This window comes from Sardina pilchardus, chromosome 4 (genome assembly GCF_963854185.1).
Source record: "Sardina pilchardus chromosome 4, fSarPil1.1, whole genome shotgun sequence".
NCBI classification, from domain to species: Eukaryota; Metazoa; Chordata; class Actinopteri; order Clupeiformes; family Clupeidae; genus Sardina; species Sardina pilchardus.
In genome coordinates this window covers 13,813,570-13,828,631 of record NC_084997.1, presented here as the reverse complement: position 1 = coordinate 13,828,631, position 15,062 = coordinate 13,813,570, and the positions used below count along the sequence as shown (strand labels likewise).

The 15,062-nt window shown below is 42.6% G+C and overlaps 1 protein-coding gene across 1 annotated transcript in view; it reads left to right on the top strand.

The window, feature by feature from the left end:
* Nucleotides 1–5,873: 5,873 nt before the first annotated feature.
* nalcn (sodium leak channel, non-selective) overlaps nucleotides 5,874–15,062 on the top strand; it is a 116,951-nt gene continuing 107,762 nt past the window's right edge. Inside the window, exons 1-6 of the mRNA XM_062533425.1 lie at nucleotides 5,874–6,011; nucleotides 7,777–7,959; nucleotides 11,286–11,369; nucleotides 11,493–11,632; nucleotides 11,927–12,055; nucleotides 14,892–15,043. Of these exons, the coding sequence (XP_062389409.1) occupies nucleotides 5,904–6,011; nucleotides 7,777–7,959; nucleotides 11,286–11,369; nucleotides 11,493–11,632; nucleotides 11,927–12,055; nucleotides 14,892–15,043 (796 nt within the window). The 5' untranslated portion in view covers nucleotides 5,874–5,903. The remainder of the gene's footprint in view (nucleotides 6,012–7,776; nucleotides 7,960–11,285; nucleotides 11,370–11,492; nucleotides 11,633–11,926; nucleotides 12,056–14,891; nucleotides 15,044–15,062) is intronic.

Below are 15,062 nucleotides of genomic sequence, written 5' to 3'. Positions count from 1 at the left end.
TAGGTGCCAATGGCAAGGTAGATGGCAACATCGGTCAAGGAGCTTAGCAATTGCAAATGCCTTTATGTATTCTCTGTGCAGCAGGCTGCCCAAGTTTGTTTTAACTGCTTCCCAAAATAGTGACTATCCCCATGTGAATTCTTCAATCAGGGCAAACTCATTCCTTTTCTTCTCTAGGTTTTAAAGCCTAAAATGGTGCACCAACTCACATGAAAACACTCACAGAAAATAGATGTAACCCTTTCTTTGATTTATTTGAAATGTCAGACAACTAACAACGACGCATTTGTTTGTATTTCGCTGTAATTTGGGGCCTGTGAATCCACAGCTCGGCTAACCTGTATGCGCTTGTTGCTGGGGGACGCGCGTCGCCGCTGCCTGCATCCGTACTGCTGCTGCTGGGATTGCAGCTCCGGCTCATACTATCGCCTCAGTGCTGGCAACACACCGGGAACATACATCTCAAGCTATGGGCTTAAAGACAAAGCAATAAGGATACTCGAATTCTCCGTAAGTTGTTTTCTGTCATTCTTTTAAACGCTGACATTGAAACGCAGGGAAATTCGTGTCGTGACGTACTGAAGGAGAGCTGGTGTGTTCGACTGGGTGTCCTCCAGGAAGTACGCGATAGGTAGTTACCCAGGCCTTTTCGTTTATTACCTGTTCGTCTCATTTTTGCGCATTGAAATGCGTGTTGACAACTGTAGAAAACGTGTTTTCTGTGTAGATAGGGTGTCTCCATCTTCGTGTTACAGTTTTATTTTTTGGTGCTCTGCAAAATGTTTCATGGTGACGGTTATCTAATTAGAGCTAGCAGCAGCCTTGCTCTCATCTGTTTCCATAGTAACCCCACTGAAGCAGATGTCGGAGGGGTTTAGAATATCCCTTAGCACGAAGTGTTTCCTACGTGTCACATCCCCTTTCACCAATATTGAGCTATCCTGTGTCACCAGTCTTCATTTACACTGTCTGTTCGTCAGATTGTTAACATCAGTGAAACAGTAAACGTTGCTGTGTCTTGCAATTTGCAAAATGGACGTAGGAAGGACAGGTATTGCTGCATCAGTCTGCTGTGGTTTGAGACCTTTTTTCCCCATTTCAGCCTTCCATCCATTTCCGTTTATCAATCACCTGTGCATTCAGTTTTCTCATAATCTCCTTATGTTGGCAGATGGAACGAATTAAACGCATCTCCATAAAATGTGCGCCATAACCAATAAACCTAATGCGCAGAGTTAAACAGAACTGCAAACGCAAATATTATCCTTTAATGGAAGCGGTTATCCACTAGGCTACTATGGGCTTTGTTTCAGAGTGAAAATATGTGCCAACTGAAATGAAAGGTTGATGATAGAGTTTTTTAAAATATTGCCAAGTTTGTTTTTCAGAGACCCTGTTGTATTATTTTCTGGAGATAGCCTCAATTCAAATAGTCCAATGACTTGTCAAAAACAAATATTTAATCTTTTTTTAATTTACCTTCAAAGTGAAACACAATTGTACATTCCATCCAATGCTTTGTCAAACCATAATAAATAGCCTATTTGGTCCTATAGCTGTCATATAAGTTGCAGACACAGGCCCCAGTTTGATGGTGTGGAGGTAGGCTATAAAGACTTGCACATTTCCTGCTGATTTCATTTTCTTATCCAACATCTGTTCAGAGTAGAGCATGTATAGGCTAGAATTTGTATTTAACAAACACACACATTCAGTGCCTACTAGTATTATCTCACTATGATCAGCTGAAATAGTCCTGTGTCATACTTCGCACAGTTCGCAGGGAACAGCATATTTCACTACAAACATACATTCACATCCCATAAATCCATAAGCATCCGGCAACAACCACCACCACCACAACAACAACAACAACACGGTAGCCACAGATGATCTCACCATGTTGTGCAATATGCAGGCAATTACAGAGATTGTGCATAGTGATCAGTGTATACTGTTACAGACTGAATCAGTATAGTACGCCTAGCTATTGGCACATTGCCAAAATGCCAAAATGCTTAATGACAAACCCCTAGGATGTTTGGTGTTCCTTAAAATTAATATCCATCCATGGGTTCATCATATTTTATCAAAACTCAATGCCACTGATATTCAGGGTCAGTGTAGACACCATTGAACTTCATAATAGTCAGAGTGAAGGAGACAATGACTGATGTGACCCTCATGCAAAGTCATGGTTGGAATAACGGATCATAGTTGGAGGCAGAACTTTCACACTTTCTCTCTGCGTCCCTTGTACTTGCACAGAAGAAAGGGGGAGAGAAAAGTGATACTGAAAAGCTTGGTATGGTTAAAGGCAATTTGCAGTGTAATTGCTACACTTAGCACATGTTGGTAGGGATTGGAGGATGAGTGAAGACAAAATTACAGGGTCTAAGGCGCTATAATGTGGGAGTCACTTGCCAGGCACTGCAATTAATTTCACTTTCTGCGAAAGGACATTTTCCCACAGGCAGGATGCAATCACCAGGAATATTAATGGCAACTGTGGGCATCCATTAGTCTTAGACAAACTTACTTTGATTTGTTCATGTACACAATAGCAAGTCTCTTTAAAAATCTTCTTTAAGATAGTCTTAAGAGTTTGTGAAGGACATGTAGGTGTAGGAATAGACTTTCAGATTCAGCAGTAGACTGGACATAAAGTTTTGCTGCAATACATGAATACTTTATCACTCCAGTTGCTTTTTTTTGTCTACAGAAGATGTTGTGAAAGTAAGTGTCAATAAATCATAAATCCATCGACATGTTATGCCTTATGATACAGGGTTCAGAGGTGATATGATTGTCTGTTAGCCTACTTTGCACTGCTAGAATACGTTTCTGTGACTCCTACTATGATATGACTACAGCTTCTTCCTGAGATATGAGGATAGGAGGAAAGGATATTGATAATGAGGATGTCGGTGTGTTTCTACTGGCATACTGTATGTTATTGTATTATCGGTGAGGTATGCATGATGTTGTTGTGCATAACTCTGTGCTACTGGTGAGATTGACTCCAAATATTCCATTCATGCTGACAAGTGACAATGTAGTTAGTGAGATTTAAATTCAGGTTGACTGGACTGAAGATGGTGTCTACCTGTTGATGGCACTCATGCAAGATTGTGTGCGGTTTAAAGTAGCTGCACCTACTCTCAATGAGTATCCTATACCTTTGTAGATTCAGATTACATGTTGCCTCACAATGACACTCCATATCATTGAAAGTAAATGTAATGTAATGGTAGGCTTCAGTTGACTGGCATTGACTTGATGCTGCTGGTTAGGATGGTGGTTACTTACAGAAACTCACCAACTTTTTGGCACATTAGCCTATGTATGCACATTAGCTTACTGTTAGCCTATAGCTAGCCTATAAAAACAGAGGTGGGCGCAAATACATCAAAGACTACAAATACTGGTTGGTGAAATGTAACAAAATGTAATACAAAATACTGATTTGAAAAATGTATTTCATTAAAATACAAGCAACTAGTCATTTGAAAATACAAAAATAGCCACATAATAATCTTAAAGGGACACTTCACCAATTAGTATTAAGCTTTGTATCTTTAGAAAAACAGTCATGTTTTTTGAATGGTCGTGCATCATTCCCTCAGTTTGCCTTGAGATGGGAGGAATATGGATTTCAATGTTGGACTTCCTGCTTTCAATGATGTAAAAATCATCATTTGACATCATTGAAAGCAGGAAGTCCTATTCATGGGTTTCATTGAAATCCGTATTTCTCCCATCTCCAGGCAAACTGAGGACTGAGACTGGTCTGCTGTAAAAGTCCATAAAACACATTTTGAAAATAAATATGTCAAATAAAAGCAAAAGCATAGAAGATATTATATGAAGACATTACACTACTGTAGGTGTTTGAATCAAAACTGCATTTCAAACAAATGTAACATGTATGGCCTTTGTTGCCAGTGTATGCTTGCTGTGAAATATTGGTGATATAATCTGATACAGTACTGGGAGACTATGTGAGGGATGGCAGCAGCGCTGGCTGCATTGTTGTTATGACTGTAATGTTTTCTATTGATGGCTTGGACATAGTATGTTTATTATGCATGTTTTTAATTATATTCAGATTTTCTTAATTCTGAGCGAGTTTCATGTCAAAACCTAGTCTGGCTGTATCACCATACTAAGCTCAATCTTTTAAGACTGAACATGAGTCTGTGGGTGCGCTTTATTTCTACTGCACAAGAGGCATGATAAATGGGCATAGTTGACTCTGAACACTTTTAGATAGTCCTTGGATAAGCTAGTTTGTTATTGGACGCCTTTGGATAAGCTAGTTTGTTATTGGACCCAGAAGATGTGAACAGGAAGTTGGAGAGATAGATTGTGCAGGCTTCCAGCCTGAGCTGCAGGGCGAAATCCAAATTGCAGGCAGGGTTTACCCATATCGAGTCTTGACCATATCGGCCTGTGACAGTATTTAGTGCCACAAATTTGGACTGTGTATTCTAGTAACAAAATGGCACAACGATGCCACATCGCAGCTATTGCAGGTAAATGTGCACTTCTGCTCATGTGGAGGATCCATGGTGGTGGTGGATTTCGGCCTGCAGTAGCAGGGGATCAGTGCTAATGCTAAAAAAAAGCTGCCTGTGTGCTTTTACTGAGGCTGCTACCTCTCTTCTTCGGCAGGCCCCAGCAGGTGCTGACGCTGACCTTAACTTCACTTTCTCCAGCCTGGTTTCCACCCCTCTACCGTTGGGGATGAATGCACCAATGAGGAGCCTGACAGTGAGTCACATGACCCGACCCAGCATCATCTGTCTCTCAGTGTCTCTCACACCGTATATATGCCTCATCAATTGTGGTTGGCATTTGACGTCTGGGGAGGGAGTGGAGGAATCATGTTGCACTGTTGACATTGGTACACCATATATGCCATGTTGACTAACTGTTGTGTGTTGTTTACAGGGTATGCCTGATCGCATGTTATGTGCAGTGCTGGAGCAATTTCAGCTTTACTTTTCCCGTTGGTATGTGTGCTTTGTCTTTGTTTGAGTCTGTCTCTATATGACTGTTGAACATAAGGATGGTTTCCTTTTTTTATTATTTGATTTGATTTTACACCCACACTTTTATGTCACACCTGCTGTCGTTCATAAACCTGTGTGTTGACATGGTGAAGATCGTGCGCGATCTTCGCAGCAGGTAAGTCCCTTCCGACGCTGCGTATAATGTGGCCGGTCAGTGTTGTGTCTGCTCCACCTGCGCTTGGTTGTCAATCACCAAGGCCATCCAACAGCATCACTGCTCTATCTCTCATACCGCTTCCAATCTCCATCAACAATTTCCTCTATTTCAGGAGACATTCAGTGATGGAGATGGAGTTTAGCACAAAAGCCTCATGAACTGATTTCATAAGCTCTTAAAAAAGCTTTTTAAAGTCACCTTAGTTTCTGTACTATATAGAGATAGATACATATGAAGAGCGATATACTTGCAAATATATGACTGCTTACTTCTGCTTTCCTTGTGTGCTTGGTTGTTTATCTATTTATCTAGTATATTCATATTTAGTCTATTGATTTGTACAGACATGTACCCTTGGTAGGCAGTACTTTATTTCTTAATCACAGCTAGTCATGAAAGCAAAGTAGGTTTTGTTTAGAGTAAGAATTTCTCGATGTTTTCCTCTCAAAAATTACCTTGTCTGGTTTTTCGCTAAAGCTCATGCCTTGCTTTTTGAAGAGCACACAGTAGCAAAGTCACCGCCTGTACTGTACGCTCACAGAAGCTCTCCTGCATTCCTATTTTGTGTCTCTGCGTTCATCTAATGTCTGTGTCCGCTGGCTCTTTTTGTCCTGGGTTGCCCCCCCCCGCCCCTCCAGATCCACTCTCTGTATAGCACGGCGAGCCCTAGCATGCTGAAGCGCAAGCAGAGCTCGAAGGTGGAGTCCCAGCCCATGACCGACTTTGGACCCGATGAGACCCTCACGGACAGCGCCGACATCCTCTGGATAAACAAAGCAGTGAGTGTGTGTGTGTGTGCCGAATGCAACTGAATCATGAAGACGCAAGCAAACATGCAAGCAAACACGCACACGGTGTACCTGAGTGGAATGTCTCTGGCTCGGCGCCAAGTGGTCTAAAAATAAGCGTGTTTGCATGTTGACATTTGAATGTTTGTTTGTGGAGACTGCAATCAGAACCATACATGTTTATTCAGTTATACGTCTCTCAGTAAAGGCAGGAGCAGGGACTAATTAAGATTTTTATTGCTTGTCACATATTGATGCTATTATCGTATTGCCATTAAAAACCTCATCCTGGTCCAATCCGATACTTCACACAGTGTGCTGTGTGCACTCAGCACTCTCTTGTATAATGCTTGAATTTCAACAGGGCAGTGTTGTCTAATGTTGAACACCGACTCTATGCACTTAGCAGAAATGATGATCGCAAGATTTAAACATAACGTTACTGGTGTCTTCTTCAGCGGCGTAGTCGTGTTTGAAGCTGTTTATGTTATACCATGCTTGCACATCTGTAAGGTCTGCTGCTCCAGCTTCCTCAAGCACCATTAGCACTAGTTTGAAAATGGTCCCTCTCCTTCCGCTAGGTAGCCTACATGGCGACCATCGAGGCCAAACAACGTATCTAGTGCTCCACACTCTTTTTTGACTGTTAGGAGTGTTGGAGCAGAGTGGCTTTCGTTTTCATTGAGGACTTACCTTCCCACACACTTTATTTAGTGATATTGTTAGTTCATGCCAAGTCAGGTTAACAGACCTGAGCTGCCTTATTATCCATCATCCATACAAACGCACACACACACACACACACACACGCACACACACGCACACGCACGCACGCACGCACGCACGCACGCACGCACGCACGCACGCACGCACGCACGCACGCACGCACGCACGCACGCACGCACGCACACACACACACACACAGTGAAAAACACTATAATTTTCATGATGGTGGATGGAGGGAACTCAAATGGACGGTGGTCTATATTCGAGCCAATAGACCAATTGACAACTAGAAAAGCACTCAGAGAGTGCAAAACTCCACCAAGCGAACACATAACCGCTTCCTGCATCCAGACGGTGATACAGATTTAAATTTAATCGTTTCTTCCTTGGGTCATTTCAAATACCTTCCCTGAAAATTTAATCGAAATCCATCTATAACTTTTTTAGTTATCTTGCGACCAGACAGACAGACAGACAGACAGACAGACAGACAGACAGACAGACAGACAGACAGACAGACAAACAAACAAACAAAGAAACAAACAAACAAACAAACCAACAAACAAACAAACCAACAAACAAACCCCAATGTAAACAACACCTCCTTGGTGGAGGTAATAATGTATGGAACAGTTTGAGGTATGATTTACAGTAATAGGCAATTAGTTATCATCATGTTAAGTGTCAACATCAAATGAATCTTGATGGTACAGTATATGGCCATGTGAAGGAGAGCTAAATTCACCCTGTCATAGTCGTCTTGGCTATGGACCACCCGATGAAAGTGTAAGCAAGACTCTCACAGCATGCAGTCGCCAATTATATTGCCAGATGCCAGTTAGCATGCTAGCAAGCTGTTTTTCAACTCCAGCTCTCCTGCTGCTGGTGTTTGTAAGGTTTCTCTATATACCCTTGAGGTCGTTAGCTTGCTCGATTTAGACCACAGCACCCTCACTGTTGCTTTTAGCCAGGTGAGGTGAATGGCGCCATGTGATCTCCTCACGGCTCACCTGTGTTTATCTCCCCGCAGTGGGTCCACTCGCTCCTACGCGCCTGTGCCATCATCAGCGTGATCTCGGTGTGCATGAACACGCCCATGACGTTCGAGCACTACCCCCCGCTCCAGTACGTCACCTTCACCCTGGACACCCTGCTCATGTTCCTCTACTCGGCCGAGATGATTGCCAAGATGCACATCAGGGGCATCGTCAAGGTAAGGCCCTCCGTTACAGGGCGCCACGCTGAAGGTTCATTACAGGCGCCATGCTGAAGGTGGAGTGTGTGATATGGCGGTGGTTGGTGCTTGTGGGCACGGGCATGGAATAAGAGAAATGAGATGGAGAGAGAGAGAAAAAGAGAGGAGGAAGAAAGAGCGAAGAAAAAGAGAGGGAGAACTTGGATTTAACCCGCAAGTGGAAAGAGAAGGAATAAGAGAGAGGGTTGGAGGTGGAGGTGGGGGGTTAGAAAAGACTGAAAGGGGAAAAATAGACTGAACCCCCGCAGAAGCAAACTCACGGGCAGCTGCCCGATGAAAGGTCCTTAATTACTGCTAAGGAAAGTGTGGACAGCTTAATTGGTGAATCAGGGATAACAAGCACACAGGCAAGGCATTGAACAGTGAATCACGGCTTCCGGGACACGCTGGCAGATGCGTAATTTGAACAAGAACATTTCTCTCAGACCAGTGGGTCAATACAAGGTTGCCATTAAGGTGTTTAAGAGAACAAAATTATCCTCCGCCACTGAATGCCTCCCCGTAATTCGCTCTATCAAAGGTGGAGATGGCTTTTTTTCCCCTTGTGCTTAAAAGCAACATGGAGAGAGAGCCACAGATGTCAACAGTGGCTTGCTTTGAGAGACGCCATGTAATCTACGTACATGCCAGTGGTGATCTCAGGCCAGCATTAGGACCTTCGAAAGCTAACGGCAATTATTGACTTTGATCCGTGAAGCGATTGAAGTAGCATTAATGAGTTCCGCATATTCAGATTCATGGGATTCTGGGTTAACTGTAGTTTTAGAGATGAAAAGCGTCTACTTAAAATTCATGTCTGCTTATCAGGTCAAGGTAAATATTTGACAAACCCTTTGATCTTGTGTCTGGTGAATTCAAAAACATTGCTTTTTTTTTTTTTTTTAAATTCCCACTGTTTGCACTGCTCTACAGCATGCAGACTTTTTAGAGTTTGCAATGTTTTCTTGGCATTTGCTTGGCAGGAATGCTGTAATGTGTAATTTCATGTGGAATCAACACAAACAAAAAGGTAACATTATCACAGTATGTTCTCCTTGAAAGAGAGGGGTCTATTTGAAATGTTTCGTTGAGTCAAGCAAACATGCATTTTCTAGAAATGGGAGGTTAGTTTTCTAAAAGTATAGTGGTCCTTAAGTGACAAAGTTTGACTGTGAAGAGATGTATCACATGACTGATTTGCTCATTTCAGTTCTCTATGCTTGAACACGTACAGTATCTGTTATAGGGGGATCCCACCATGGGCACATGTCAGTGATGGTACACCCAGAGATTATAGCCAAGGGCGCTTGGTATTTTTAGACCATTTTCAGACAGTATGATGGAGATTTATTTTGTACTTGAATGAGATTTGAGTGTATGTGTGTGAGTGTGAGTGTGTGTGTGTGTGTGTGTGTGTGTGTGTGTGTGTGTGTGTGTGTGTGTGTGTTTGTGTTTGTGTGTTTGTGTGTGTGTGTGTGTGTGTGTGTGTGTGTGTGTGTGTGTGTGTGTGTGTGTGTGTGTGTGTGTGTGTATGTGTTTAACACATTTGCTGGAAAATGTTTGTGGCAGAAGACATGCATTCCTGTAGATGTGAGCTTCTACATGAAATGCGCCATGCAGTTTGCTGTGCAATTGACATGTGTCTCAACTCTGTAACAGACTTCAAGCAATAATCATTCAAGAATGCCTTAATCAATTTGACCCCAATTATGACTTTGCTATGGCAGACGCTGCCTCACTGGCATTCTAGTGCATCTCTTCCCATCCAAATATACTGCATGTGTTTTGGCCCCTCTGTATCTCCTACTCCACAGCTGCCAAAAGGCCAGCTCATTGAGTGGAACACTTCAAGTGCTTCATATTTTAAAGCCAAGAGAGAAGAACCTCTTCAGTCTAAGTGTTTGGTACTTATAGAAAATGGAAACATCAAGCCTTTTGTGACCGCGCTCAGCATATATACAGTACGCGTGAATAGTGTAGGCACCGCGGTTGACCTCTCGCTTTCTGTCTCGATAGCGAAAATGCTAGTTTGTTTTTCATTAACAGAGGGAGGGTTTGTGCCAGCGCTTGTTAAGTGTATTTGCATTGCATATGTCACTCCTGAGGGTTGTTAATAAGGACAAATTCTAACAACGTCACGTGCCATAGTTCGAACACTCTGAGGCCAGGTTACCTGGAGACGTCCGAGGCAAAGGGCAATGACTCAGCTTTCTTGTTTAGAGGCTGCTTTTCTGTTTTGGGTATTTTTGTTTTGCTAGTGATCCCAGCAGCAAGGTAAAGTTTCACTCTTTCAGAGGACAAACCATAAGCTATAATTACCCAGCCCCAACATTCAGATGATTTGTGGTGTCTGGATGGACCCCTGGACAAACGGTTTAATCGTACAGTATGTCTGTCTTATTTATGGTGGTTCCCATGAAGGTCAAATCAATCTAATCATCAAATTTTCCTTTATGGTCACGTCCTTATTGTGGTCTCTCCTGAAGTAGACTTTCTGGAAGGAGTAGCCTACAGCATACTGTATGGACAATAAACAAACACTCCTTTCTCAGAGGAGTTCATGCTCTTGAATGCCTATGGATCATTATGGATTGCTGTTGTAATTGTCCATTTATATCAGACCTACCATTTAACCGCACAACTGTCAATACTTCTTAACTGTATTTATAGTATGCTAGGTTCAAAGAAGATTTGCATTTGATTACGTGTCTTTTATTCAATGTATATATAATGTGTTTTTTTTATCCAAATTGAATAATGTGCTATTGTTGAAGAACAGTTTGAATATTGAAGTGATCAAGGATGTTTTTTTGTCTGTTTCATAGGTTTTATCTGACATGTACTAAATAAGAAATATTAATATGACTATGTATTTCTCATATACGAGAACAATGTATGCAATGATACAAACATAATTTAATTTACTGGTGATTATTGACAGAGATCTAAAAGTCCAGCTTCAGAAAGTAAAAGCCCAAAATGTGGCAGGACTTTTACTTTCTGAAGGACTTCTTCATCTCTGGTTATTGAACCAGGATTTTCACTCACATTCTTCTCAAACGTGTACATGGACCTTGACAACTGTGCATAATATGCTTTTGTACACTTCTGAATGCCTTTGATATCAATATGAAACTCCACAATACATAGAGCCCGAGCTGAGCCCACCAGTATCTCTGCTGCGGGAATGTGTGATTTTGCAGTCACACATTCCAGCCTTCACATCAGTCTGTACTCTTCAAAAGAATATGCTCAGCTGCCCCACAATTTTAGATCTCATTTGAATCCTCCGTCTCCGTTTCCAGGGCGATAACTCCTACGTGAAGGACCGGTGGTGCATGTTTGACGGCTTCATGGTGATCTTCCTCTGGGTCTCCTTAGTGCTTCAGGTAATAACGAGGGTCACCGGAGTCAAATCAGAGCAGAGTCTTTCTGTAAGACCTTCTCCATTGTAGGTCCACACTTGTGACTGGAATGCTTGTTATAACTCGTTGCTCGTTGTTTGTGTGTAGGTGTTTGAAATCGCGGAGCTTGTGGACCAAATGTCACCATGGCGGATGCTGAGGATACCGCGAGCCCTGATCATGATTCGGGCCTTCAGGATCTACTTCCGATTCGAACTGCCTCGCAGCAGAATAAATAACATCCTCAAGTATGGGAGCGTACCAATGAAATCTTGCTCTAATGTTAAAAGACTCATTAATATGGCATTAAGCGGACATTTCTCTCTGCTGGAGTTGATGGGGAGAGGGTAATGAAGGCGCACATGTCCTCCTGGTGTGTGACCTTGAGCTTTTGGTCTGTTCCCTGACTCCCTGACTCGTCATGTGCTCTCTCTCTCTGCCTTGTCTTTTGCCAACTCCCCCCGTTTTAGAAAAGTTTCCATTTTCTCTCCCCTCTCTCTCTCTCTCTCCCTCTCTCTCTCTCTCGCTCTCTCTGTCCATAGGCGGTCTGGCGAGCAGATCTGGAGTGTGTCCATCTTTCTACTGTTTTTCCTCCTGCTCTATGGAATTCTGGGAGTTCAAATGTTTGGCACGTTCAATCATCACTGCGTGACCAATGACACCGTGAAAGGGTGAGGACTTTTGCACTATGGCAACATAATCAAAATACTCTTGTCATGAGTCATTGACCAGTGGTCTCAAAAATACATGTGATTAGCCAGTAAAACAAATGTGCTCATGTAATATAATGTATATTTCCATTTAGTCCAAACTGTCACTGAAATGCATTGATTTCACTAACATCCATCAAATAGTTACCAGCACCAGATACAGGCATGTCTGCTGGAACCATTGCTGCCTCTAGCAGCTGCACTCATAAATATTAATCCCACTGACAGCTGTAAAGCATATTATTGTTTTTTTTTTATATATAAAAATGGATATAAATGATCATCTGTTGTGCTGCATATGCTAAGCATCAGATAATGCATCTACAGTGTATAGCATTATGGTACAGTGCCATGGTTATTAAAAAACAGTCCTGTCATCCTGTCATAGCAGTGTTACTTAAGGAACAGGGGGTAAATTCACTCCAGACAGAGGAGTGAAAATCACTCTGTTTTTTTCTGATATTTATAACAAAGGAGAAGAAAGAGGGAAATGATGAGGAGGAGGAGGGGGTGGATGTGGAGGAGGAGGAGAGGGTGATGTGGAGGAGAATGAAGAGGAATAGATGAGGAGTGTGAGAGGTTGGGTGAGGAGAGGTGGAGGGGTGGATGTGGAATAGGAGGAGAATAAGAGGGTGAATGAGGAGGTGGAGGGGTGGATATGGAATAGGATGAGGAGGAGAAGGAGGAGGAGAGGGTGGATGTGGAGGAGGAGGAGGATGAGAACTAAATGTAAAGATGTTGTATAAAAGAAGCACACACAGTATAAGGGGTGGTGTGCAGTAAGCACGGAGGCGGAGGGGAGGCAGATGTATGCGGGCTGAGTGGCGAGGGCACAGGGAGGCTGCTTGATATGCACTACGGAGGGAGCAGCAGGGCTGGGAACCACGGCGATGGAGTCTGTGAGGGAAACAATAGAGCCTGACTGTGCTGGCGCAACACAACAGGCCTCTCTGAGCATTATAATGAACATCGCCACAGACCACAACAACCAGGGTTTTTCTGCTGGGGGGAGCCAGGCTCATCTTCATGTCCTGCCTATAATAATGTACTGTATGTCTATCTGGGCAGCACTGGCAACTGCCTGCCCACGGCCCTTTGGGGAATGGGCACATTGACCATCGACCATTTTAAGGGGGCTATTGTCTGCTTTTTGTGCATCTTATGGAAATGACTAATTGGACCAAATGAAAGGATGTTACAGATTAAATCAGTTCATTTGCAGATTTTATGCATGCTTCTTTGTTGACTGGTCATTTAATTTTTGGATTGGTCAATATGACATGAATCAAATATATTTCCGTCCCCTTTTTTTGGGCCAATCATCTAAGCTATCAGATGTCCTTGGGCGAATGTCAAAGCTCATTTCATGCAGAGACTTGATTTAGCTTTCGTGAGAAGAAAGGGAGTTGACATGGCCTTTTTGTCCTCCAGAAAGAGATTGTGGGATTTGAACAAAAACACATTTTTTTTTTCTTTCGCTCGTTCAAATGTAATGCTTGGGATTGTGCCTGGCGACCTTGCCAATCAGGATTGGGCCTCTTGTGGTAGAGGGCACACCTTAAGAGCTCTTTAGAGGTGTCATCATATTCCCTGACAGAGACCATTTCCACTAAGTCCGTGCTTGACAGGTCGCATTGATAGAATATGTGCACTCTGCATAGCCTGAGAAAAGAACAGGTCAAACGAAAGAGACTCTTAATATGAGGGACATAGCAAGACTATTTTTTATATATATTTAATATAAAAACTGATTTTGATGTCTTTTTTATATATATATTTAATATAAAAACTGATTTTGATGTCTGATCATTGTTGCTTTCAAACAGAGACCTAATATAGTACAACTTTTTACCTGCAGAGTTACATCTTTGGGTTCATGAAAAAGGTTGATGTTTTTTGATAACATTCAGCATGGATATCCATTATCATATAATTAAAGATATTTTGATTCACCGTCGAGACTCTGATTGGTCTATCTGCAAGAAATTATCTGTGCTCATTTCAAAGCGCTTAATAAACAATTTGGTCGAATGTCTGGCTAACCAATTTGAACACATTAATTTTCATTAGGGACATCAAGCGGCACTGAGAGAAACACCTGTGCCCCGAAGGGATGTGTGTGTGTGTGTGTGTGTGTGTGTGTGTGTGTGTGTGTGTGTGTGTGTGTGTGTGTGTGTGTGTGTGTGTGTGTGTGTGTGTGTGTGTGTGTGTGTGTGTGTGTGTGTGTGTGTGTGTGTGTGTGTGTGTGTGTGTGTGTGGTTTATTTGCCCCCCCCCCCCTTATAGATGTATCCATGATTATCAGTGGGTATTTGTGTCAGTTGGATTATATACAGTATGCATCCATTATGTTCTTGATGACATTTTATATTGTCTCTGTGTTATCTCATCAAATTGTTTCACAATTTTGAAATTGTATCATTGATTTTTTTGGATTTACCATAAGCATAAGAAGTGGCTGTGAAATCTGCATATGAATGGAACCAGTGTGGTCACAGTTACTTTTCCCCGAAGCCTCCAGTTAAGATGTTAATAGCATTGGAATTCGTCTCGAGGACAAAATGCAATCATTTCTCCCAAAAAACCCTCATTTCTACAGAGCATGGGGAGAAATGACATGGGATGTAATCGTGTGCTTCCATCGTCGTTGATATAACAGTTTGTTGTAGTTTACAGTTGTGGATCCTGTCTAAGCTCTTGCCATGTTATGATTCATTACTTTGCAGTTTCACTGCTGTCATTGCAAACCCTATGATCACCAACAACCTGTTCAACTCTCCCTCTCATGGTCTCCGTAGGAACGTGTCCTGGAACAACCTGGCCATCCCCGACACCCACTGCTCCCCGGACGGCGAGGGCTACCCGTGTCCAGTGGGCTTCAAGTGTGTGGACCTGGAGGACCTGGGCCTCAGCAGGCAGGAGCTGGGATACAGCGGCTTCAACGAGCTTGGTGCGTCCACGGCAACTAC